Source organism: Artibeus jamaicensis, unplaced genomic scaffold (genome assembly GCF_021234435.1).
Source record: "Artibeus jamaicensis isolate MK-2021 breed Jamaican fruit bat unplaced genomic scaffold, CSHL_Jam_final scaffold_916, whole genome shotgun sequence".
Taxonomy (NCBI): domain Eukaryota; kingdom Metazoa; phylum Chordata; class Mammalia; order Chiroptera; family Phyllostomidae; genus Artibeus; species Artibeus jamaicensis.
This window is the reverse complement of record NW_026522059.1, coordinates 5,835,490-5,861,218: the sequence shown is the minus strand read 5'-3', so window position 1 is coordinate 5,861,218 and position 25,729 is coordinate 5,835,490. Positions and strand designations below refer to the sequence as shown.

Here is a 25,729-nt window from a genome sequence, read left to right as displayed (position 1 = left end):
GCCTTCCCTCCATGCTGTCCACTCTGTAGAACCCTGCTTCTGATGATTTAATGGTGCTGTTCAGATAAAGAACCCAGAATGACTTCTTAAAGGACAAATTCCAAGCTTGTCTGCAGAGTCATTAACTTTCTATTTTACTTGTGTTGTTTTCCTGGACATGGAATAAATATAGTTATTAATATGTGCTAACTTCTTACTGTGGGCCAGGCAGAAATACATAAATGTGAAAAGAAAAATGGGTTTTTCTACTTTCTGAAAAGTATATAGTCCAGTTGTGGAATATAAACACTTAGGACAGTTTAATTAGGGTTCCCATGGAAACGTGCTACAGAAGAAGCCAATCTACTTGGGGAGAAAACTGGGAGCAGTTAAAATTTCAGAGATGCTAAAAATAGGCAACAGTATGTATATTGGAGGGTAACTGTTAGTCAAGTACTTTGTAGTTTGGCCTTTACCATTGGCAAGACACTCCCCTCTGACCAGCTTCTGTGACTCACTCTGACTTGTCCTCCACCTTCTCCCAACCTCTTTAAGAACTTCCCAGCTCTTTGCTCATTTAAACCCTGCTTTTGTCCCCAGTCTACTTCAAGATGAATTGCCCCCAAGCCCTTCCTGGCTTTCTCATCTTTCTCTTTTCCTTTCAATACTGCACAGTATCATTCTTTAACCAGAATGTGGGCGCAACCTTCTAAGACAAATGTTCTCAAATTTAAATATGTATTTGAATCATCCCCAAGTGTGACTCTGTAGGTTTAGCTTCAGACCTACAAATCTCCTTTAAACAGGTACCCTGGTGATTCAAGGCACAGATGAATCCTGAAGTAGTTTGAGGAGCAGTTTCTGACCTCCGTGGCTTCCTTCTGCCTCTATGCAGGCTGCCCACCTCCAACAGAGTCTGTGGGCTTTGCTGAATGCCCTAGGCTGCAAGAGTCCGCTTAGTTGGGTGACTGTTAGATAAATCAATTATTAATGACACTCAGTCCAGAAAAATGGAGTGGACAGACAGCCCTCTCTGGGGGAGACTGACTCCTGGGGCATAAAATCTCTCTGAAAGTCCCCAGTAGAGCAGGAAGATGTGACATTTTCTGTCCTCTCCAAAAATGCGCGGCCATCATACCAAATGACCTCAGAGCGCCTCAAAAAAATAAAAATAAAATAAATAACAACAACAAAAGTGCTATCAGGGACTACAGAACGCAGGGCAAGTTCAATAGCTCATAAAAGAAAAAAACCCCACGCTCTGAAAGCAGTCACGCTTACCCTCTCAAACACCTTAAAGTGGTGCCACTGTAAGAAACAATTATTGCTCATGCACCTCGAATGAGGATTCACGGAAACGAATATTGCACAAATCACTAGGGTTTGACAATAAAACGAAGCCCGGAGGCGTTCCACGCGCCACCCTCCCCAAGGGCTTCAACTGCAGTCCAGCGCCGCACAAGCCCCACGCCCGAAGGTGACCGCTCCCGGGCGGGGCCTGGACGTCGGCGACGTGCTGACGTCAGGGCGTCAGGACGGCCACCGCAACGTCGGGCGCGGAGCTGGGCCAGCCCAGACAGCTGTCGCGCGCTCCGTAGCCCGAACCGCCGGTCGGCGCCCGTTCCCTTCGCCCTTCGCCCCTCGCCACGTCCGGTCCGCCGCGGCTCGGCGCTGGCGCGTTATGCTACGGTCGGCGCGTCCTGCGCGGCCCGGCTGAGCCTCGGAGCGGCGGCGGTCGGGGCTGGGGGTCACCATGCCTACCCGTGAGTGGCCGGAGGGGGTCCGGGCGGGTGGGGGGCGTTGAGCGGCTGAGGCCCCGGGCGCGCGCAGCCGGGGGTGGGGCGGGGGGTCGTCCGCCGGGGCGACCGGGAAGCCGATCGGAACCGGGGGGAGCCAGGAAGTGCCCGCGACCTGCCGAGTTAGTTTCGCTTCGGCTTAGCCTTCCCAGGGGGCGGTGATTAGAGCCCGTGGCACCGACCGGGAAACTGAGCCTGGAGCGTTTCGGATGCTGGGATACTAGGGGCGTAACTTGTAACCTAGACCTCAGGGACCTCCAAGTCCAAGCTCTTGCCCCAATCTCTCTTTAGAGCATGGTGGGACTGTATGGGAAAACGAAAATTACGCGGCCCCATCGCCATCACCTTGTCACTTCCTTGAGGGCCAGCCCTGGGGGGGGATGCACCAGCCTGGTGTACGGGACCTGTGCAGGGTCCTTCCCAGCGGGAACCCAAGTCTTCGCATCCTTCACTTGTTCGCTGTCTGTAAATCGTCGGTTTGGCCGAAGTTTATGTTCTTTTGGGAACTTGTTGGGGTTAGAAGTTCCAGGGGGTGGGGGGTGTTGGATCACCTAGTTCAGATTCACCTGGCAGGTCATTACAAATGCCGGTTGAGGGCTCCTCACAAGACACTTCGAATAAGATTTGGAGTTTGAGCCCCGGAATCTCCATATGTAGTAAAGTTTGGAAATCACTGGATGTGGGAGGCATTTTGGACACTACTACCCGTGACCCATTTTAAAAAGACCCAGAGAATCACAATATGACTTTAAACTCAGTGGCCCATATGGATCCACCCTGATCTTGGATGGAGAGAAAGCATCATTATAATGGATTTGAGTCTTTTCAAGTAGATCTCTTGTTGAGTAAGTGTTCTGTGCTGTAGAATCTTTAAATATTTGTCCGTATGTTCCTAACATAGAGCATATTCCTTAGAATTCATAACTCCTAACTGTCCTTATTTTGGTAGACATATGGGACCCTGGATTTCCAGGTCAGCCTCAGATGCATGTCTTATTTAGTGGTGGGTAAAGTGGAGTTACTTCCTGATACTAGAAAGGTTTATGTAATGCCGTGGAAATCTGTAAATAATCTCGATACAAAGATTAATCCTAACTCCTCAAATGTGTGTAGGTGAGGCGGGTTTTATACAGTACTGTGTGTCCTTCACTCTTGTTCTGGGATGTATCCAGTCAATATGTCAGTGCTTTATATGTTATTCCCCTGGATCGGAGGGTTATTATTGATTACTGTCAGTTTAGTCCTAAATTCATATTGACGTTATCAGTAAACAATTGTGTTGAACACTATGCTAATCTCTTACTTTGTAAGAAAGCAAACTGCAGGGCGTGAACACCTACTCTTGAAAGTTACAGGATTTAGTGGTAGAATGTCAGTATAAGTCCTATGAAATTAAGCACATTTTTAGTTATGTTCATAGAGTGGTTGTAGAAAACTTGTTTCCTTTGAAATGTATGGTTTGCAGTGCAACTTAACGTAAGGGCGAGCCATATTGTACTTGGCAGAGTTAAGAATACAGATTTCACAACACAACTGGAAGGCAAGTGAAAGGTTTGTTATTTGTCATTATTGTTGTTACTACTTATTATGGTCCTGTTTCTGTGATTGCATAAGAGCGTGGTGCTAATGGGTGGTGCCCTGTGACAGCAGTAGTGCTCATCTTGTCTTTTCTCATCTTTTTTGAGGGCAGAATTTCGGGGACAGCTCAGTGGACAGTGGTACTTTAAGAATTTTGTGTGTAGAAGACACTTCCAGCATGTTAAGTACATAAGCAGAGATAGCAAAATTATTACTTTCTTTAGGGACATTTTTAAGGAAAAAAATCCTCTCTAAATAAGGTAACGTTTTCTTTTTTTAATGTCAAATGAGTTAAGAGACTCTTACAAACTGAACCAGTTCATCCTGAAGGGTTTAGTGAAGTAAAGGTAATGCTTTTCCATAAAGTGAGTGTTGGAGGTGGTTGCTAGTGCCTCTCGGGACTCTATAATTCTGAAAGTGACCTTTGCTCCAAGTCAGAGAATTGTTCTACTATTGCTATTTTGTTACTTATTTGGAATATTGGTGCTCTTGGTGATAAGCGGAATCCAGGAGAACATAGAATACCCTCGGGGGCTAAGCCATGGCGTTGTCTCACGAATGGTAATAGTAGCTCAGTTGTAGTGATTTGGGGGGAGCGGTAGGCTCTTATTCGGAAAGCAAATCCCCAGAAGGATTCCCGTTAGGAAGCTGCCGCAATGCAAGAACAATTCTGTGTGTCACTTACAGTCAGTGTTTTGAGCAATCACGAAGCACAGATTTCAAGACTGTTTCACTAAGTGATCTTGTTAAACCTAGGAACCTATAATTTGACACATCATTTCTCTAAAACCTTTTATTTCATCCTCCTCCCTTCAGAGGATTAAGAAACATTTTGATCTTAAAGATATTCAAAGCCTGAATCAGAATTTTGAGTGGAAGGAATGTTAAAGCTTATTAACCCATTCATTTTGTTTTATTTCACTTTGCATATCAGGAGACTCAGCCTCGGTAAGTTGCAGTAACTGGATGCAGGTCACGTGTGCAGTAGAACCAGGCCTTGATCACAAATCTGGGCCCTGTGACTCCTATCACCAGGAGCACAGATTGCTGGCTGAGGAGCCTTCTGTGATTGTTCATGTCCCCCCCACCCTCCCTGTCTCCCTCGCCCACCCATCCCCTGTGTGTGCTGCCAGAGTTACAGGTGAAGAATTCCCTTTCTCACAGTAACCTTTGGCTTGACACTGTTTTTGTTGCTATCAGATCTCATCTTTTGATCTGTCCCCACTTATGGGGACATAGGGCTGCATTACAGATGGTGTAGGTGGTGGGAGATAAGGCTGGAGATGGAGAGAGGAGCCAGAATTTGAAGGAATGTATGTGCCATGCAGTCGGCTGCACTACAGTTGAGTTCAGGTTGTCACAGCAGCAGTTACAGTGGCCGTCTGTGTTATGGGCACACTAGCAGTTTCCAGCTTACTCTTTACTTTATAGAAACTTTAAAATTTGCTATTGAATTAATTATGGAGTACTGCTTGTGTGCCAGGCGCGGTATACTTTGTGCTTTATCTATTTTTCATTATCTCCCACTTTAAGGGAGGCCCTGTTTGACCTACCGCAGAAATGGGAGAGTGGCATTGAAGTGAAGTCAGCCATCTGTGACAGAGCCGCCACTGGGATTGGAACTAGACGGGTCCGGCTTCCCAGTCCCACTTCTTTTTTCCTACTCGCTGCTTTGAGCCAGGCAGGAGCCGAACCTGCTGTCATCAGATTCTCTCTGTTTTTTTAACACTGTCGCTTTTGCTTAGCTTCATGCCTAATTGCATGAGTGGTGCCTGGTAAATCTTGAGTAAATGGTTCAGTGAGTCTTAACTCAGGTCAGCGCAGTTATTCTTTGGACACCATTACCTGAAGTAACTTTGTTCTCATAAAAACAGTGTTATGAAATGTTCACACTGTCTGATTGGGTTCTTAGCGGGTATGCCTGTAACACGTGCAAGACCAGAGACGAGAGTACAAACAGAGGCTTGCGGATCGTAGTGCGAATCAGGGTTTTCCAGTCTTCGCAGTGGTGAGGCCTTGGACCAACCAATTGTTTGCATGGGAGGTGGGGGCCTGACCGCTGCATTGCAGGGTGTTTAACAGCATCTCTGGCGCCCATACACAGGAAGCCAGTGGTAATCTTCCCTGTCCCCCCAGCTATAACCACCAGAAGTGTCCACAGACAGCATCATTCTTTCAGAAACCTGAAATGAACATTAAGCTATTACCCTGAACTGATTCTTCCTTTGGCCCATAAAAAAGAGTATTGTGTAACTGGTCAAAGAGTTTTGACCATGTCTAAACTCTTGATCAGAGAACTGGTGTGTTCTGCTGTTGGGACAGGAAGAGTAAAATTCTGTGAATGACTGAGCAGTGGCTGGGGAATTATACTGTTCCTGAGTAGGAAGTAAAATAATGGGGCTTTTTTCTTGTCATTGGTGTTTTATGCTAAAAGGAGAAAGAAATATTTTTTCCTTTTTTTGTATATCACACAGTATTTGTCTTCCTATGTCTTCACTTAGCATGATGCCCTCAAGGTCCATCTGTATTATTGCAAATGACAGGATTTCCTTCTTTCTTAGCCATGAGAAGGAAGAAATAATTTCTGAGTTATTAAGTGGCAGTTTCAGTGATGAAACCACGAACGGCTGAGATGAGTCATTATGTGTGGGTTTAATTTATAGGGAGTTTGTAGGTTTCTTTTTTTTTTTCTTTCTTTTTTTGAATGATCGTGCACTGTAGAATGAACACAGTTCTAAGGGAGCATGATCACGAAATGAATGTAAGCGGTCCCTCCTATCATTAACTTGTCACACACGTCAAGATCCTTGTCACTCGCATTTGCCAGCTTCGTTCGTTCTGAGGCGAGCCAGCTTTCTCTGCCAGATAAAGCAGACAGACAGGAGCGGTTGTTACTCCTCTTCCTCCCACAGAGGATGTCTTATCCCCCCTTCTGCCTATTTATTAACTGCTCTCTCACTTTAAGTATTATTAGGTAGCAGGATTCCGATTTTTTATCAGAGGAATCACTACTCAGGTTTTCTCCATTGTACCTCTGAATCAAGAGTTTGCTGCGTTCTAAAATGAGGCATTGAACCTTTTGCTGTGTAGTCTTCCAGCAGGACTTTGGTCCATCTAAATGCCGTTGATTTTTGCTGTTATTCTTAGTTGGTGAGTTACGCAGCTGTACCTTTTTCTTTTCATTACCTGAGCTCCAGGGTATTTCTGCGGCAGTAGTTTTCGTGGATAATGCCAAGTGTTCTCCATACCCCGCTATTTAATTAGCTTTTCCAGCAACTGTCTTGGCAGTTTGCTGCGAAGTTCTCTGCACTCTGGTTGCACTTAACTTTAAATGGGTCTCGCTCCCGCTGGGCAGAGAAAATGAGGTATAAGGTGTGTTCAACTTTGCCATTGTCAGTTCCTGGGATCACATAAACTTTGCAAAAGGTAGTCTGCCAGGCCAAAGAATTGGCCTGGAAGTTGAAAGGAGTGGCTTATTTGTGACATCTGACTCACACTGATTTATCAACTTAGTTAGAAGTTACTAGCTGTTTGATTTGTTAATGAAAAATGAGAGTGTCTTTCAGGGGTATGCAGATGTAGTCGAATTTATGTCATTGGGTTTTGGTGGTAGAAACACTTCATGAACACGTGATTAGAATCAGCATGTTGTCAGGACAAGATAGTTGCGTCTTGGAATCTTCTGTGCCTGGTTCCAAAAGGGCATCTGCAGGGAGGAGGGCCCTGCAGGTTAGTGCGTAACCGCTGGGATTTGGGGTGGGGGGTCTCTGTGCCTCTGGGTTTTCCCATTCTGTTAGCCGGCTGGACTGTGGGAGTGTCAGGGGTCTCGTTTCTTGTTCAGTTCACAGTCCAGGTTAGAAGTGACTTGGCCATCCATGCCACCTTTTCCCCTGGTTTCATCTGTTTTTTTGCGTGGTCTTCCAAGGATGGGAACGCCTTTGGGAAGCAGTGGCAGGTTTGTCTTACTGCACCTGCTTCGTGGGAGGGAAACAGTTCAGGTCCGAGAGAGCGATGGGAGGAGCGTGGGCGTTGCTCCCAGCCAGTCGATCTGCATTGGAAGGCAGCACAAGCGAACCTTGAGTTCCCTTTAGAGCCAGAGTTTTCCAAATGCCTCCTTGGAAGCATAATGGGGACTTCGTGTGGAGAGGGTGCTGGGGAGACCGAGCAGGTGGGATTCTCTACGGGTCCCCAGGTCAGCTGGTGGATCTGTTTTATTCGTAGGATTCTGCATGTGATTTCAGTTGGCTACTTACAAAAAGTCTGAAATTTATAGTCTTGGACATGAGAATATACCCTCTGACAAGAACATAAGATGTTTTAGAATCAAAAGCTTAGGAACTTAGACACAGAAACCAAAACTGTTCAGCTGATGGTGTCTCACCAGTTTAGCTGTATTGATCTCCAGGAAGGGACTTGTGTAATTTCTTGGTCACGGGCACTGTCGATGCACTCTCGGAGGTACAGAAGTTTGCTTTCAGCTCTTCTTGTTTTCCTGTTGGATTTCCTTAGGGACTGATTCATTCAGCAAACATTTTAGCACCTGCATGTGCAAGGCACTGCTAGGTGCAGAACACAGAGGTTAATACTGCAGTGGAAAAGTTTATCTAATTTCTAGAACTTGTATAGGTAGATGGCTACCATGCAAAGCAGGAACTGGCAGGCACCCTGTGAAGGATGTTGTGGAGTTCAGAGGAGAGACTGCAAGGGGAGGACGAGTGGAAGATGACGTCGTTCATAAGCCTGAGTGATTTCAAAGATGTTAACTGGTTGGAAGTAGTGATCATAGAAGTGTGGGTTTGGGGAAAAGGTTGGTGGTGAGTCACACATTTGAAAATAATGCGCAGCCAGTCGGCATAAGTCATTTGTGCTGGAAAGGGTGGAGACTCCATCTACACGGTAAATTTGTCTCTTACTCAACATATGCTTATTGCGCGCTGTGTGTGCGTTACGCTAGAGGAGCCCCCAGCACCCGCACCTGGGCATAGTAGGTGTCATCATGGACATGGTGGCGCCTTCTCCACGCAGCCTGGTCTGGTGAGGAAGACAGGTACTGAGCTTGAGATTATACTGACCAGACAGGGAGCTTTGTGAGCCCTGCTGCCCGTTTTCTTTGCTGCTGTACACACAGCTTTTGATAACAGTGCTCGGTCCATGGTGCACAGTGAGGAATGCAGAGTGACTCACATTACTAAGAGTGGCCCAGGTTGCTATGGAAACACAAGCGTGAGGTTGGAGAGTGGTTCATCAAGCACGGAGCCTGAGTGGTGGGCTTTGGATGTGGATGGTGGGAGAAGGGGGGACTGAAGACCGAGGAGGAGGTACAGTGGACGGAGGTATTGGATCAGTGGCCGAGGCAGGAGGAGGAGTCAGGGTTCGCCTCCAGGGTTGGGACCTGACTGTGAGAGTGAACTGCCCTGGTTCAATATGGGGACTTTTGGAGGAAGAGCGTTTGGGGAAACTGAGGTGGCGAGTGAGTTCATTTTAGGGTATGACAGTGTGTAGTGCCTGCAGGAGGTTCAGGGCACATTTTTAGGAATACCAGTGGATGAAAGAAGTGAAGGAGCAGCTTGTAAAGAGAGCAAAGAGGCCTAGGACGGAGTCTAGAGGAACACGTCCACCTGCTTAAGGATTGAATGGGCAGAGGATCGGAAGAGGGAGCAGGTGAGGCGCCGTCCAGACCAACGCCACCCAGTAGATGCTACGTGGCGAGAACTGGGTGCGGTTCAGGTGGCATCTGTCTACTCAGAGGAGCATTTGAAACGTTCCACTGTGCAAGTAAAAGACAGCTGGACAGTCGTGCTGTTTGATGCTATGTCAAGGATAATGTACCAAGTGTTAGAAAAAAAATCTTATTTTAAAACTTTGGGCCCTGGCTGGTGTGGCTCAGTGGATTGAGCACGGGCCTGCAAACCAGAGGATCACGGTTCGATTCCCAGTCAGGGCACATGCCTGACTGTGGCCTGGGTTGCAGGCCAGTTCCCAGCAGGGGACGAATGAGAGGCAACCAGACATTGGTATTTCTCTCCCTCTCTCCTTCCCTTTCCCTCTAAAGATAAATAAATAAAATCTTTAAAAAAAAAACTTCGGGACTTCAAGATGATTGTGTGTGATGTGTAGTGCACTCATATCCTGAACCGTCTCGTCACTGCTGCCTGGCAGGCGAAGAGACCGTCAGAGGTGATCCTTGGTTGGGGGTGTAAACTCTAACTCCTGGGCAGACAAGCCGAATTGTGCAGCTTGCAAATGGAACCTGGGGCGGCTCCCTGTATGTAGTCTGAAATATTTCACATAGAACTAGACTGTTAGTAGCTTATTCCATTGCCGTCTTTGTTAAGTCTTGTTGTTTTGCGTATCCATGCAAGACCTGAATGGTTTTCTGGCGGCAACGCTTAAGGAAATGTGCGAAGCGCTTTCTTTTAATCAAAGAACTGAGGAGCGTTTAGACACTTGAGGTTTCACCCGGGAGCATCAGTTCGCCCTTGGTGCTCTCAGAGGGACTTACTCCCTCCCTTACACAGACCGCCCCCCGCAGCCTCGCCCACTGCTTTCTGGGTACTGACTCAGTGTAATGCAGTAGACAGGCTCTGGTCTTTCTTTCCAGCAACATTGCAAATATTGCTGCTCTTTTTGTCGCCATGCAGACAGGTTCCAGCAGCAGCTGGTTAAAGGCCGAACATCAGGGCTCCGAGAACATTAGGAGGGGTGAGTGTGGTGAAGATGGATTATACTGTTGAGTTTTTGCAATTGTAGGTTAACTTTTTAATCTACAATTGCACTGCTAACAATTTGAGTATTTGATAAAAGTGAAATGAATCTTAAAATCAATCATTTAAAATTTTCAAGAGTAAAGTTTTCAAGTTTCTTTTTATAGTTGTAGCAATAACATGAAAACTACAAATGTGTGCAGAGTTCTAGGTTCTTTGTGTGTATGCCACAGGAAATTGCTGTGTTTTTTCTTTTCTATGCTTTAGTTGTAGTAAGTATTAACTTTGAACTTGAGGAGAATTTAGTACTACATTGAAATCTTTTGGTAGCATTACATTTTGGTTTATGGCTCATTTAATAATATTGATGGGAAAAGATTGGATTGCCTTTCTAGAATACTGGAAAATTTTAAGAAGTCTTAGGCTCTTGACTTTGTGCTGCCAAACCCTCAGGTACGGAGTGAATAGGAAACGTTTGGAGTTGCTGTGCGTCAGTGAGAAGTTCGGGGAGGCTGTATCCAGTGCTGAACCATGAAGGGCTAAGTTAGTAGTTTAATATTGTTTTCATTAAACCCTTGTACTTAGCTAGGGTTATTCAGCAAATCCTAGTTTGTATTTTGCTGCCTTCAAACTTTGGGTAGAGAAGTAGCTTAAAACTCTGCATTCTGATTAGAGGCATAATTAGTGTACGCCCTTCTTTTCCTGTACCGCTGGGTCAGAAGACTTCACCAGCTTGAATTAACGTGAAGATCTCCAGCATATGGCACAGACACTGTGGGTGTTAGGAAATCTATAAGAAGAATCGATGCTATTGGTATATTAAATGTGTGTATTCTAAAAATAACTTTGGAAGTTACAAACACCCTCACATATTTAACACTTTTGTTATTCTCTGACTAATGAGGAAATAAAAAATGTTTTAAATGATGTATTTGGGGAATTTTAAAGATGTTTTGAATTTTGCCTGAAATAACTCATATCCTGCTTGTGAAATATTCAGAGGGGTTTTAATTTAAAATAAATCAACCTAGTTAACTGGAAAAAGTCACAGTCATTGCCTGTGGAAGGTTCTGTATGCTCATAACAGTGACAAATTAATATCTTTTTTTCTAAAGATTTTATTCATTTATTAGAGAAGGGAAGAGAGGGAGGAAGAGAGGGGAAGAGACATCAGTGTGTGGTTGCCTCTCTCACATCCCTCCCTGGGAACCTGGCCCGCAACCCAGGCCTGTGCCCTGACTGGGAAGTGAACCAGCGACCCTTTGGTTCACAGGGTGGCACTCAGTCCTCTGACCCACACCAACCAGGGCACTAATTAGTATCTTGTGATGTAAGGGTCTGTTTTCCTAGGTTGTAGTGCCTTAGTTTGTTCAGGCAGGAATTGAATTTGTTGGACCTTTTTAAAAAAAATTTTAGTTTTTAAATTTTATTATTATTTCTTTAAGTCCTCACCCACGGATGTGTTTATCGATTCTAGAGAGGCAGGAAGAGAGAAACACTGATTAGTTCCTCTCATGTGTGCGCTGACCGAGCGGAGCCCATAGCCTGGTGCGGGCCGTGACTAGGCGTCAGCCCCCCGCCCCGCCCCGCCCCGCAGCCTTTTGGCGTGTGGGCTGATGCCCCAACCCGGCCAGCGCAGGGCCTTTTATAAGTTTTTTTTTTTAGAGCTTTAGCTAAACCGCAGGGACACCCACACTTCTTTCTCATTAGAACTACATATCAAGTCCAATAAGTATAATGAAGGGAAAAAATGATTTAAAACCAGCTTTATTGAGATGTAATTTATACACCATGAATTTTACATATGTTGAGTGTATGGAAAGGCCTGATGTTTATGTAAAACAAGAACCCTGGGGATTGCCTGAGTCGTGATTATACATGTGAGTCCCCAGGAGTCTTGCCTTTCCTTCGCCCCGTATTTTGATTCAGTGGGACTCACTTTGCTAAATATTAGGACACTTGCTAAAATTAAATAGACTCAGTGGTAAGATTCTGAAACTCCAGTTCTCTTCCACCTATTATTTATTAAGAAGATACTTTTATCTTTGACTTTTTTAACTCACATGAGTCTTTTTAAGTTTAAGAATTTGAAATCACGCAGTATCAGATTACCATAATCACAATACAAACATTTTAATTTGTGGAGGGGAGAGTCCTTAAAATATTTCAGACTCATTCTTTTGCCCGTGTGCAGCGTGGGAGGAACTGATGCAAGTCGTTTAGAAACTCCCTTGTCCATGGGGACAAGCCACCGTGTCCCTGTGGACACGCCAGTGCTGGGAAAGTTCCGGAGATCCCCGCCGCCAGTCCCAGCACAGTGCTGGCAGTGATAATAACTCCTTATCACGTCAGCACCCTCTCCGAGGTGGTTTGCAAGTGCCCTGGCATTTATCATCTCTGTCACTCAGTTGGCTTCATGGATAGCATCTACTGTGATTCATTTATTATAACGTATTAGATGATCCTAAGATACCAACTGTATTATAAACTTTTATCTTCTGCTTAAATTCGATAGGAACAATATCCCAAGTGCCTAAAACATACGAGAACAACATGTCAGGTAGTTGTTTAGTTGTTTAACTCATTGTGTAGGGGTCTGCTCTCTGGAGCAGTGGTTTCTGAACCTGGCTGTGCATGGTGGTCCTTCCTGTACTAGGAAGGGGGGTGAATTTCAGGAATAGGAACTCTGGTGTCCTGTCCCTAGAGATTGACTCAGAGCATCCTGGTTGGGGCCGGGAACTGTTCTTCGGTTGGCTCACAGAGCGCCCGAAGAAAACATACAGTGAAAACAAAGTTTGCTTACGAAGATTTCTTAGGATATAACCATTTACTCTGAGAGTTCAAACGCATTCACACAGGAGAAGTGGAAGACTCGTGGGCACTGGTTTTGTGAGAGAAGTTAGGACGGTGGTAGACGTCCCTGGGGGGGTGTTAGTGTTGAGTGTGGTGGACGATCAGCGTCATTAAGTGTGTATAGTTCTGCTCCTGGTACCTAATCATAAGACTGAGGGTGAATTCGGTTACTTTACATTATGATTTTGTTTGCATCTGTCTTTTGTTTTCAGTAAAGGAATAGTTATCTTGTTTTCTGTAACATTGGTTTCTTACAATTATGTTATATTGTAAGGATCGTGGTGTCAGGAACCAGTTTGGTTAATTCTTCACACATCTCACAGTGCCTAGCTTAGTACCTTGACCATAGTAGGCATTTTATAAAATATTTAATTACAAATGTCTAGGCAATGTCTCAGTTGATGAGCTTTCTACCCAAATTACTACATTATATGATATGAAGGCTGTAACTGTTGTGTACTGGAAAGATTGAAGCTTAGGCAAACTCTAAGGTGTTATTTTTACCAGTCTTCTGTGTCTCCCCCCCCCATGTCTCTCTTCATCTGCCTTGTCTGGAGGGCTGCCGCTTTTCCTCATTTTGTAGCTATAACTGAAAATTTGATCATTTTGTTTGATGCCTTTAGACATGTCCCAGCACGTAGTCTAAGATAGTGAGCAGGGTCATGCTGGGCCCCGGGTTGCTTGTGATGGTGGAGATTTGTGCCGCTGGCCTTGGCAGAGTCGTTACCAGCGCCCTCAGTCACTCCCAAGGTGCGGACTTGTGGAGGTGCCCTTGGACCCTGGGGGCCGTGCAAGTCACTGGTTGGCGAATTGAGTTCTTGCCTTCACTTGTCCTTAAAGGCCAGTCACGGGCTCTGTAAGCTCATCTTTTGTTGGGCTAATGCTTGGCCTGTGTCTGCGTTTTGGTTTCTAACGCGTAGATTTGTAAACCCCCAAGTCTGGGGGTAACAAGCAGCATTCTTACAGTGAGGTGGCCCTCTCTTGCTCTTCGGCTGGCCCTGGTACCCGGCTGACCCTCCAACAGGACAGGTTCAACTGCGCGGGTCCTCTTATACCTGGGTTTTCCCCAGTAAGTACTATAAATGTGTTTCCTCTTTCTCATGATTGTCTTAACAATGTTTTCTTTTCCCTAGCTTTATTTAGGAATACAGTACAGTGTGGGCAAAAGTAGGTTTACAGTTGTTCGTAAGAATGACATTGCAGGTTATGATTATTACAGTAGCCTTCTTAACTCGGAAGAACGTCACAGTGGCACAGTGCTCTTAAGTACAATCTTGTAAATGTTCAAGTAAGTAATAGAATAGTTAACAAGCAAATGATACAAGAGCAGACTGTGTTTCATGTGCTCTCAGCTGGAAACCTACTCTTCCCCACCCCTGTATGCATTACATACCACATGCAATATGTCACTAATCGCTAATCGATGGTTTATGTCATTAGTAAGGCTTCTGATCAACAGCAGGCTATTACTAGTGGTATTAAGTTTGGACGGAGTCAAAAGTTAAGTGCTTTTTCCTACAGCAGAAGTGAGAGGTTGATTGGCACCCCTAATATTGTTCATTAGTCAAGTGTATTATGTATTTACCAAGCTTGGCTCTGAGAAGCAGAAAATATGTTTTTGTAGAAAATAGATTCGTTGAAATATATTCCAGAGGTGCAGGTCGTCAGAACCCTTAATGCCCCTGCCAGCTGTTTTCCTAGGTGGGCATTAAGTCTCCTTTTGAAGGTCAAGCTGGTGTGTGTGTGTGTGTGTGTGTGTGTGTGCGCGCGTGTGCACACTAGAGTTTTTGTTAGATTGTGCTTTAAGCAGATCTTTTAAAACCCATGAGTGCTTCGTATCTTACTTTCTCAGCTCCACTTTAAATTCTACATAGCGGTCTGTTTGCCTTTGGCCCTCCTCTTGTTTTCTCCCTATTAATCATGACACTTAAATTTATCTTCCACCACTACATCATTCTCCCCTCCCCCAAACATATGAATTATGCAAGGTGAATCTCAATATAGTAGTACAGTGGTTTGGATTCAAAAGGAAAGTTGTTGCTCACATACATAAAAAAACTATGCTATATGGAGAAAATGTTATTCCTTTTGTAATCCTTCATAGTACTACTGACATCATCATAAAGGACATTTAGTTAATATTTTATATATTAGATTAAAAAGGGGCATCACATACTATTTCAGTTTTCAATTCGGGTTCATCCAATTACTCACCTCTGGCAACTGGGACACAGGACAGCTGCACTCCCCTTCTGAGAGAGACCGAGGCCACCTGAGCTGTTTGAGGTCCTCCGTGGCTTGCAGGACTCCGGGCACAGTTTGAGAAGGAGGGACGAGCCCCACTCTCCGTCCCAGCGTCCCAGCATTGGAGGGACAGAGGTGGGAGCACTTGTCTTTCCCGGTCACAGCTCTTGTTCCCCTGTCAGCCACTGACTGGCTTGTTTGTTTGGCAAACTGAGCCAACATCAGATGAAACAAATAGAGAATTATGTGTTCTGATTTTAATATTTGTTGTTTTTCATATGACGATTCCAGAAGGTTTTTCACATACAATCTTTCAGGAATATAGTTTCTAAAAGCCAGATTATTCTACATGTTATTACTCTCGTCCTTGGATAGTTCTGCTGAGTAATATTTAATCTTTTTCAGTTAAATATGATAGTATACGGTCTAGGTATAAAATCGACAGGTTGACTTTGTAAGTAGGAGACTGTCTAATACCTATTCTTGTATTACAAGTTGTATGGGGGGTTGGAAACAGATGCTGAGTGCAGACCCCACACCGGGGCTCTGCGGCACCAGGCCGCCTCTCTCTAAAGGCAGAGACTGGAGCGGTTTGGGAAAGTGCCCTGTGTGCCTGTCGGGGAGCCAGGGGTTGTGGGGCAGGGGGAGGGCCATCCTTGGAAACAGCCCCGGAGCGGAGCACTTGGGTCCCTTGGTTGCCTCCTCCGGTCGCCCTCCTCTTTCCCACACGGTGTGAGGGCCTGGGAATGAAGAACAAGCAGTGAAACTGAGAAGGAAAGGAGAGGGGGGTAGAATTACACGTGGAAAGAATTGAGTAATAAAACCCTCCTTGGGTGGATTAAAATCTTTTTCAAAGGAACACTTTCCTCAAGATAAGGCTGTTTGTTCCTGTTCCTTTGACCCCGTCTAGTTCGCTCCCGGCCGAGGGTGCTCAGCCTCCCGCACTTCGGCTCTGCTACCTGCCGCCCTCTGTCGTGATGCTTGCCTTGTTCCATCAGACTGTAGTTGTCCTTCACTGTCCCCATAGTTCAGTCTGCAGTGTTGTCTGCGCCGCCGTGGCCCTCGTGGCCGTGCGGTCCCTGTGACCTTGGATGACCCTTGTCTTCGGAGGTCGTCCCTCCGTCACACGGCCGTGTCGGAGTCCAGTACTTGGGAAGGCCGTGTGCACGGGGCTGTAATGCTGCTAACGCTTTTCATGGTGTGACGTGAGCGTGTTGTTCGGCACCGACTGCAGGGGTAACTGGGAGGGGACGTGTGTGGTGCAGACTCTCACTGGGCTTTGGACGCCACAGACCTACATGGGGTCTTGGTGATGAATTTTTGAGTCTAATAGAAAAAGCAGTCTGTCTCTTTCACCTGGATTATTGATGTCCTTCCAGGCCTAAAACTAAACCATTAAATGTTTCAAGTGATTCATTGGCACTGTCATCTGTGCATCAAAGAAATCATATTGTTCCGGCATGTATTTAGTGGACAGTGTACTATCGTCATTATTTTGATTCTTATAGCACGTACTACAGCAGATCTGAAGTCCATTTTATCAGCTCACTTTGGGTGTACGTTCACTTCGTAAAGAAACACTGTGAGAATCTGCCCTGTTCAGACATGTACAGCAATGACTAAAATACAGGCTTTACGTTGGAGTGACTTACGCTCTAGTTATAAAGACAGATATGAGTATAAGTAAGTGCAGTGAGTTGTTATAGGCACTACGATAGAAATATATGTTAAAGACCAAAACCCAGTAATCATAGCCGTTAACACTTGAAAGTACGACATTTAGCGAGCCCCAAATACTCCAGTGAGTTCCTGATACATTACAATTGAGAATTCATTGAGGAAGTAGAAGGTATAGACACTGGTGGTTTCTGCTTTTACAGCTCAGCCTGATCCAGAGTCACACAGTTGGTCCCACAGTGGCATCTAAACGTCCCTCAACTCCAGCGCCAGCGTTAGAGGACAGTGTCATCCCCAGTACCCAGTGCCGTGGTGGTATTTAATACTAGAGACATCAATAGACTAGTGGTAGTTTAACAACGGAGGAGTTACTGTTTCCAGTGAGATTTAAATGATCTTTAAGTAATACAGTGAGTTGAAAGTATAAGTGGTTTATTTTAAAGGGGCTCTTTATTAATCACCCAAACCCCCAGACTTACTTCATAGGGAAGCTTCACAGGAAAGCAGGTGTCGTCACAAGCGGCAGCTATGCCCTGGTGGACGATCCGCTCAGAAACAAGCAGAATCCTGCCGGAACCTTTGCCCACGCGCCTGACCCATGCTGCGGGGATTTCTGTGCTGCTCCTCACGTCGTCCTGTGAATAGGCTGGGACAGGCCGGAAATAAGTTCTCCGCCCACCACCAAAGGAGGAAGGTGCCGGGGTCGAGGCCTCTCGCTCTGTGTGAGGGGAGGACTGGGGGACACGGGTGAGTCCACGTGAGGATGGCGGCGGGGCGAGAGGAGGAGAGCTGTCCTGGGGCGTCTTTAAAGAAGGAATGGTGAACTTGGGAGAGTGTGGGTTTCACTGAAAACTGTGTTACATGTTTTGAAGTGACTTCTGCATTGCAGGGAATTTTTGTATTAATTTAGTGTCCCCGAGCACTGAGAGGCAGGCGGCAGGATTTTCCTGTCTGTCCAACCGGTCGCCTCATGAGCCCGGCGCTTTTCGGCGGGGTCATCGTTTTCTCTTCCCAGTTCTTCCCCTGTTCCACTTCCTCGTCGACTTTCTGTTTAAGTGTGTCGTTAGCAGGGTTCTGAATCCCACAGGCTGCAGGAGAGCGCGTTACTTTCTTTATAAGCTGGGACCAAAGTTAAAGCAAAATGCGTATTGCTCAGACTCGCTGGTTGCTTAAGACTTTTGGTATACTCGTAGCCCGTTTTTTTCTTTGGAAAAGAGACCGTTGGGAAGAGATCAGAAAGTGAGGAGCTCATTGGAAAAGATCAGAAGCAGGAATGAGGAGGAATGAAAGGAGTGCTTTAAGGAAAACAGGTATAAGTGTGTTTATTTTTCTTATTTGAACTGTATGAAGATCTACTTTTATTAAGCTAGCAGTACAGGTACCTTAATGGTATCTTGTTTAAGCTATTTGACCCTGCCAGCAGAATTTGATACGGATATTATCAAGTGCTTGATAGCTTGATATTTGATGTCAACAATGAGTTGGATAAGTTACATTACGTTAGTGCCCTCTGCTAATTGATTACAAGTGCAGTGGACTCCGCACTCCCCGGGCAGTAGGCGACCGGATCTGGAGGCAGGGACACCCACGAGCAGATGGTCTCTGGCAGCATGAGAGACTATGTCCAGGTCCCTGCCGCCGCCGAGCTGGAGAAGCCTTATGACCTGACCTCGACGAGGGAGCCAGCCACGCTTCTGTGCCTGAGTAGGTCCAGGGAGTCCACTGTGCTCGCTCTCACGATGCTTATAAGTTCAGTGTGCTCTCGTTTACCATAGTGGGTAATTATTTCTGTTATGATTACTGTTGCCACAGTCTTTTTAACCTTGTATTATCTTTAATATGTTCTCATTTTATAGAAACCTGAGTAAATTTAACATCTTAAACCTGGCTTTATGTATCTTTATAGTTGTTGGCTTTTCATTTACACTAAGTGGCCAAGAGGGTGTTTTTGTTCTGTTTCATGCGGGCGTTGTGGAGGAACTCGATGCGATCGCTTATTTTCCTGCGTGGAAGTGCATTCCTCATCGGTCACACTTATTCCTGCAGCCGCGTTCACTGGTCGTGGTGTGTGGAATGCTAAAATGTTTAATTCAGAAATTGTTTGGTAGGTGTGTGAGTCAAGTGTGGCGGTTCCCCTTGGAAGTCATCAGATATGGTCGGGCTCTCAGCTCCTCTGCTTACCAGCTGTGTGATGGGACCCACGGGCCCCTGAGCCCTGACCCCTCGTTTCTCAGACGGGAGAGCACCGCCTGCACGAGAACGAGTTCCAGCGAGTGGCAGTGCAGCACCGAGCACACACATCGTGTCCAGGAATGGCAGCTCCCCGCGATGCTGATGTCGTTACTGAAAGCTCATTGCGAGCCACCCATAATAATTGCTGTGATTTTAGATGATGAGTTTACAGCAAAGATTTCACATTGTTGGGGATGTTGTCTCAAAGGCCCCAACCCCCTGGGGACCCCTCTTGTGGTACTTCTGTCCCTGCACTGCTAACAGCAGCTACCATCTCATTCCATGCTTCCCATGTGTTAGACCCTTAAGAAGAACTGTGCACACAGTTGTATATGATTTCCCAATAAGCATGAAAGGGCATGGTTATACCTATTTGACTGTTGACTGTGCGTGAAGGAAGAGAAAGTGAGCCCCCAGCTGGACAGTGAGAGGCCTCGGGCTCACCCCAGGTCCGTCTGACCCAGACCCCTGCCCTTCACCCTACGCTGCCTGCTTGGTGCCGTCTCCCCGGCAGACCTCAGCTTTCTGAAAGTTGGGACTGGCTAGGGCATGTATCCCAAGGTCACAGCTGTTGCAGGCTCTTTACAGTAAAAGCAATATGGAATATCAGACAGGGTCAATGTAAATGAAATTTAGCAGCTTGCTGCGAATCCTTAACTGCTGGAAATAACAATTCACCGTCCGGATGAGGAGCTCAGGGCACCGAGACTCGTTTCCGGTCCTGTGGCCGGTCTCTTGGCCGTGACGGCTGTCTGCATGTACCGTTCCTTTGGCCCGGCGTTCGTGTCGGCACAGTCTTCATTTTAATCTTCTTAATGGGTTATCAGCTTCTTTCATCGCAAGTATCACGTACTAGCTTAGTGCCCTGTGGGGGTTCATCGCTCCATACAGGTTTGATTTTAACCTATTTCAGCGTACTGACATTTTATCTGAAGTATATTTGTATCCTGTACAGTGAACACAGAAATCCGACTTTTGCTTATTTGGCTGTTACCCTTGTTTTTCTTTCTAATAATCAGATTTGTGTTTGGATTTTGAACCCTAAAAAGAATTCAGGCACTTTGATGTTAATATGAAACAATCTCCTAATGGACTCGTTAGCATTGTTTTTATTCTATTAAAGTAAAAAACATGCTGAACAATGGACAGCGTTTTATATCATCAGCCTAAGTATAGGCTGCTGAGTTCTTCACTACTTTGTATAACAGTTTATAGACTCCTCGAGGCCAAAGATCGTGTGTCCTTCACACCTTCTTGCATCCGTGGCGTCCAGCATGATGCCATGTCGTAGGTGCAAGTGAAATATTTGGAGGCTGATGGATTCGACCACTAATATATACTGCGACTCTGGGTCAGTCTTACGTGTTTTGGCCCGTGCTGGGCCCTCAGTTGAGAGCCGGTGTATGGCTGCGTGCGTGACTGGTGCTGTGTACGTCATGGGCAAGGTGGGGTCTGAGGGAGTCTCCTGCATGACGGTACGGTAGTAGCAGATGTCCGCTTAGATCTGAGCTCTTTTCACTTCTAGCTCAAGTGTCCTTCCTTCCCTATTTTGGTTTTCAAATGTATGTAAATGCACCCTTACACAGTGACTCGTATAGCCCAGTCTCCTAAATAATTTTATAATGGCTCAAGACCAGTGTTCCTATTAAGTTACTGATTTGCGGGGCGAGAGAACTGATTCTTCCCACTTACATGGTTCTTTCCATGGAGCTGAGGTCAAGAATTGGCGTGAGCCCTGGTCTTCTGGATCCAAATCCATTGCTCCTTCCAAGACATCAACAACTGAGAATATATACAGCAACCTGTGAGCATTTAAAAATTATTCCTGGACTTTCAGCGTGTTTCCCCGTCTATTGTAGTTTCTTATATGATTATCATCTAAATAAAAGTATTAACTGTTTTCACCAGCGAGAAGTGAACTGTCATTTTAAGACCCCTGTGGCTGGAGCTGAGTGGATTGGGCCCAGCAGAGGGCGGGGGAGTAGGCAGTGTGCTGAGAGTAGAGTGAGGTCAGAGAGGGGATAAGGGGAGCGGCGATTATGTACTTGCTTCACAGGGCGCGTTCTGCAGGGTTCTGTGTGTGTGCGTGTGTGTGTGTGTGTGTGTGTGTGTGTGTGTGTGTGCATTCTCACACATGCCCCCAAATAATTTGGTTTTGAACTTTGGAATCACCCATTAGTACCTTGCATCTTTGGGGAGGGGAGAAGAAATTTAACTTTTTCATAGTTTTTTATCCTTACCTGAAGACATGTTTATTGATTTTAGAGGGAGGGACTGAGGGGGTGGAAGAGAGGGAGTGGGGGGAGAGAGAGAGAGAGAGAGAGACATCCATTGGCTCCCTTCTTTACACACCGTGACTGGGGATTGAACCCACAACCCTCTTGGCATGCAGGGCGACACTCCAACCAACTGAGCCACCCGGCCAGGGCAGACTTTGTCATTTCTTAATTAGTACCTAAATTTGTAAGTGTTTTTCTGCTTGTGGCACTTCGAATTTTTCCCCTTTATTTTAAATAACCCTTAAAATTTAGAAACTTGAATTTCAGGGTCCATTTACAGTATAAATAATCTCTGTACCTTGTGATTTTTTTCTCTTTTGAACAGGAGTGTGTTGCTGCTGCTCCGCTTTGCGGCCTCGCTACAAGCGCCTGGTGGACAACATATTCCCTGAAGACCCAAAAGTAATTTGATCTACATCCATTGATCCTTCCTTTGCTGACCCATCCTCCCCCCCCCGACCTCCCTAAGGTTTCCCTCGTTTCATTTCTCTACTTTTATCCTGGAACCTCACTGTGTGCTCTGCTATTTTTATACTTCTCTTTCTTTTGCTTTTAAATGACTCATGCTTGCTTGTCTAATTTGTGGATCTTTTTCATAGATTGGGCATAAATTTGGAATCATGGACAGGTGATATTCTGTCTGTATAGTTCCTCAATTTAAGTGATACTCACTCATCAAAATTCATGAACTGCTGCCAGATTAGCTCTGTGAGCACAGACCTGGCTTTCCGACCTCACTGTTCTCGTAGACAAGTGAACGGGCAGTTGTAAACCGCATGGTGGGAGAGGTGCCGTGACAGAGAGGAGGTGCGGGCAGCTCCTGGGCTCGGTTGGAAGGACATCTGATGGGGGTTTGGGAGGAGGAAGAATGAGTGGGACTGGCCACGGTTTTTAGAAGGGAACCTTGAAATGTAAAGTAAGAGTTCTCCAGGCAGAGTTTGTTGTCTTTTTACTTAAATTCTTACAAATTTTTTATAAAAGTTACTTTACTATGGAAGATTACTGGTTTCAAAGCAGCTGGATTTAGTTTAAAAGGTTTTGTTTTGACATTCCTAAATTTCCTAATACTCCTTTGGTCTAGTGTTTGTGGATATGAATAAAAATTATTAACAGGGGTTCGATGTCCAGAATTCTCTTTATTTTAAAATGTAGCCATCAATAGAAGCCTTTTGGCTGTCTTATCATTCATTTATATATCTGATGAGCTATACCTCATTTTTTAAAAAGATTTTATTTATTTATCTTTAGAGGGAAAGGGGAGAAGAGAGGGAGAGAAATATCATTGTATGGTTGCCTCTCATGCGTCCCCTGCTGGGAACTGGCCTGCAACCCAGGCATGTGCCCTGACTGGGAGTCGAACTGCTATCGTTTGGTTCAGAGGCCTGTGCTCAATCACTGAGCTACGTCAGCCAGGGCATATACCTCATTTTTAATCAAATCTGACTTAAACATTCAGCTATTAGAGGAGGCTCATCGATTTCATGCTGCTGGCTGCCAGATGTCCTGCATAATTTGTGGCATATGAAAAAGCCTGAGGTCTGGTCCTGCCTGTAAGGAGCTTCCCATCCATTGGCTGCTTTAAAGCAAGAGCAGACTAAACATTAAATCACAGTGCAGAGACCAGTAAGTGGAACATGGGGTGAAGCAGGTGGTGAAGTTCTTTTCCTATAAAGCAGGGAGGTGTCCCTGCGGATTGGCAGGCTCTGGGAAGCCTTCTCCGAGAAACAGTTGCTGAGCTTTGAGAGAGGCACGCAGCCCGGAGAAGGAGAGATCAGTCTCCTCGCTGCAGGTGACAGGCCAGGAGAGGGAAAGGTTTGGAAAGCAAGAGGTGTGTTTGAGACCAAGAACCTTCAGATTGCAGAGTGTAACGGGTGCCAGTCACGCTGGCTGCGATTTCTGATGCACAGTTTCAGAAGTACTGTTAGCAGACTCGCTCTTCAGGTACTTTCCCCCAGTGCTGTAGGACAGCTGGTTACCGAAGATAACCACATCGTGGAGGGACATGCGGACAGTCCAGGTGTCTGCGGTAGGCACTTCAGTCGTGGGTGGTGAGGGAGCCCCGGTCATGGGAACGATGGCAGGTAAATTAGAGAATGGTCACGGAAGGGATATTTTACTGGGTACTTGGGTAAGACTTATTTAAATAGCAGTCTGTACAGTAAGGTTAAAAAAGAGATTTACATGAACCTCGCTGCATAGCTCAGTCGACCGCATTTCTTATTTTTAACTCATTAAACAAAAAGATAATCTCGTGTATCCAGAATGGGCAGACAGCAGGTGCCCAGAGGTTCAGTCGTGGTCCTGCCCTCAAAGAGCTGTCAAGTGAGGGGACAAATGACCCCGCCATTCCTTAAAATGAGCGGCAGTGTGATCTTGGGCCAGTCCCTCAGTTTTCCATTGTGAGATAAAAATTATAAATAGTACTTATTTCATAGGGATCTCATGAAGATTAAATGATTAACAGTTCTTTGTTCATGGTATTTCCCTGGTGTCCATCGCAAGTTAGCACTTGACTGGCATTTGTTTGAAGTTATAAAAACGGTATCACAAAACGTGACAGTAGAGATAAGTGCCATGAGCAGAAAGAGCAGGTAGGAGGAACCCCTCCCTCAGACTCGGGAGGGGTGTTGTGAGGTGCAGCGAAGGCTTTTTGGAGGATGCCGGGACCTGCAGGACAAGCAGGAGTTATCCAGGCGAACTGTCGAAGGAAGGGTCAGCCCTGCGACTGCATCCGCCTGCTGGTTGATGGAGAGGAGAGGCAGAGCAGGGGTTGCCCGGAGACAGACGGTCATGAGGGGTTTGTGGCAAATGATGGGAGTATTTGCGTCTTGTTTGTTACTGGTGGTTACACAGGTGTCTACAATGGTTGCATTTCAAATTACAGATACTTGGGTTATTGTATAAATTATACCTCATTAAAATTAGCAAGGGGCAAAAAAAGTGGGTGAGATGCTGTCATGTTTAAATGATGATGCTAGAGTAATTCATCCTTATGAAGGTGTATTTCAGTGCTTTGTCTAAATGGGACATTTCTTTAATGTTTTAAAAATTCTGCATATCCAGAGTAGTGAATATTAAGCACTAAGGAAGCTATATCCAGAAAGGCTCAGCATAAATACAGCTTCAACACCAATCTAGAAAGGGGAAATAAGCAGCAAGGAATATTTAGAAATACAAAAATAGGCATGAAAATACAGATAACCTACTTATCTTGTTATTTTTAGGATGGCCTTGTTAAAGCCGATATGGAGAAACTGACATTTTACGCAGTGTCTGCCCCAGAGAAACTGGATCGAATCGGTTCTTACCTGGCGGAAAGGTTGAGCCGGGATGTGGTCAGGCATCGTTCTGGGTAAGGAAAAGCCTTGTGGCTAATACTGTATCTTTGGGAGGTTCTCCCTTGGCTAAATCACCCTGTAAATTTTTTTGCCATCAGGCAAAAGCACTTTATAGAGGATAAAACGTACAAGGAATTGTGTAACACCACGTAGATGCTGCAGCTTTTATTGCTTTCACAGGGCTCAGCTTTTAAGAATAGACTCCTGTGAGTGGATGGAGTTGCCTTTAGCTTAAGTATCCATTAATTTCTGAGACTTCTCTAATGGAAATAGTAGAAATTGACTCCCTTAGTCTATTAGTCTGGTCCAGTAATTTAAAAACCAGTCTCTGAATTGAAAACAAAGATCCCGTTAATCAGCTGGTTTTTAACACAGCTCCATTGTTACCTGTCAGCAGAAAGGAACTGTACGAGGCTTAGATGTAAGGGTTCAGAGGTCATGAGCATGCTGCTTTGAAATGACGCATGCTGTAGAACTCCCTGTGAATAAAGCCCTTCTACCTTAATCCCTTTTCTGAGCTTCAACAGTAGTAATTTGTGTGATTCCGATTAACTTCTTGCCCATGTTGTCCTTTTGTGATCCTGGCTTCTTCCAGTACTCTCTTCTCCAAGGGGTGTATATTCGCTTTCTCTGCTTCCACGTTGCTGTCACACAGGACATGTGTGTGAGTCTCGACACAAACAGCTTTATGGATGGTTACTGAAGTGAAGTTAACTGAAGTCTCAATGTTAGTTTTTACTGTAAGCTTTAAAACTCAGTGAATTTATACGGTAAATTTATGGGACACTTCCTTATAACCTGTTGTTGCTGATGTTTCGTATATTCACGTTTACAAATACTAGTAGATTGTGTTGAGAATGTAGGCACACTGCTTATAATATTATTTTGTGTCAGATGCAAAAATATGGCTAAAAGTCTGGAAAAGAGAAAATGTCCTTGTTTACGAAGACAAGTGTCCACGCAGGTCCTGTGAAAGGAGCTCTGACAGCTCCGGGGAGGAGCGGGTGGTGCAGCCCCATTTGCATCCTAGTCAGCTGAGGGCTGGTTTG

General features: G+C 45.4%; 1 protein-coding gene across 1 annotated transcript in view; it reads left to right on the top strand.

The window, feature by feature from the left end:
• The first annotated feature begins 1,506 nt into the window (after positions 1 to 1,506).
• EFR3A (EFR3 homolog A) overlaps positions 1,507 to 25,729 on the top strand; it is a 66,596-nt gene continuing 42,373 nt past the window's right edge. The window contains exons 1-3 of the mRNA XM_037166435.2: positions 1,507 to 1,742; positions 21,668 to 21,744; positions 24,567 to 24,694. Of these exons, the coding sequence (XP_037022330.1) occupies positions 1,733 to 1,742; positions 21,668 to 21,744; positions 24,567 to 24,694 (215 nt within the window). The 5' untranslated portion in view covers positions 1,507 to 1,732. The remainder of the gene's footprint in view (positions 1,743 to 21,667; positions 21,745 to 24,566; positions 24,695 to 25,729) is intronic.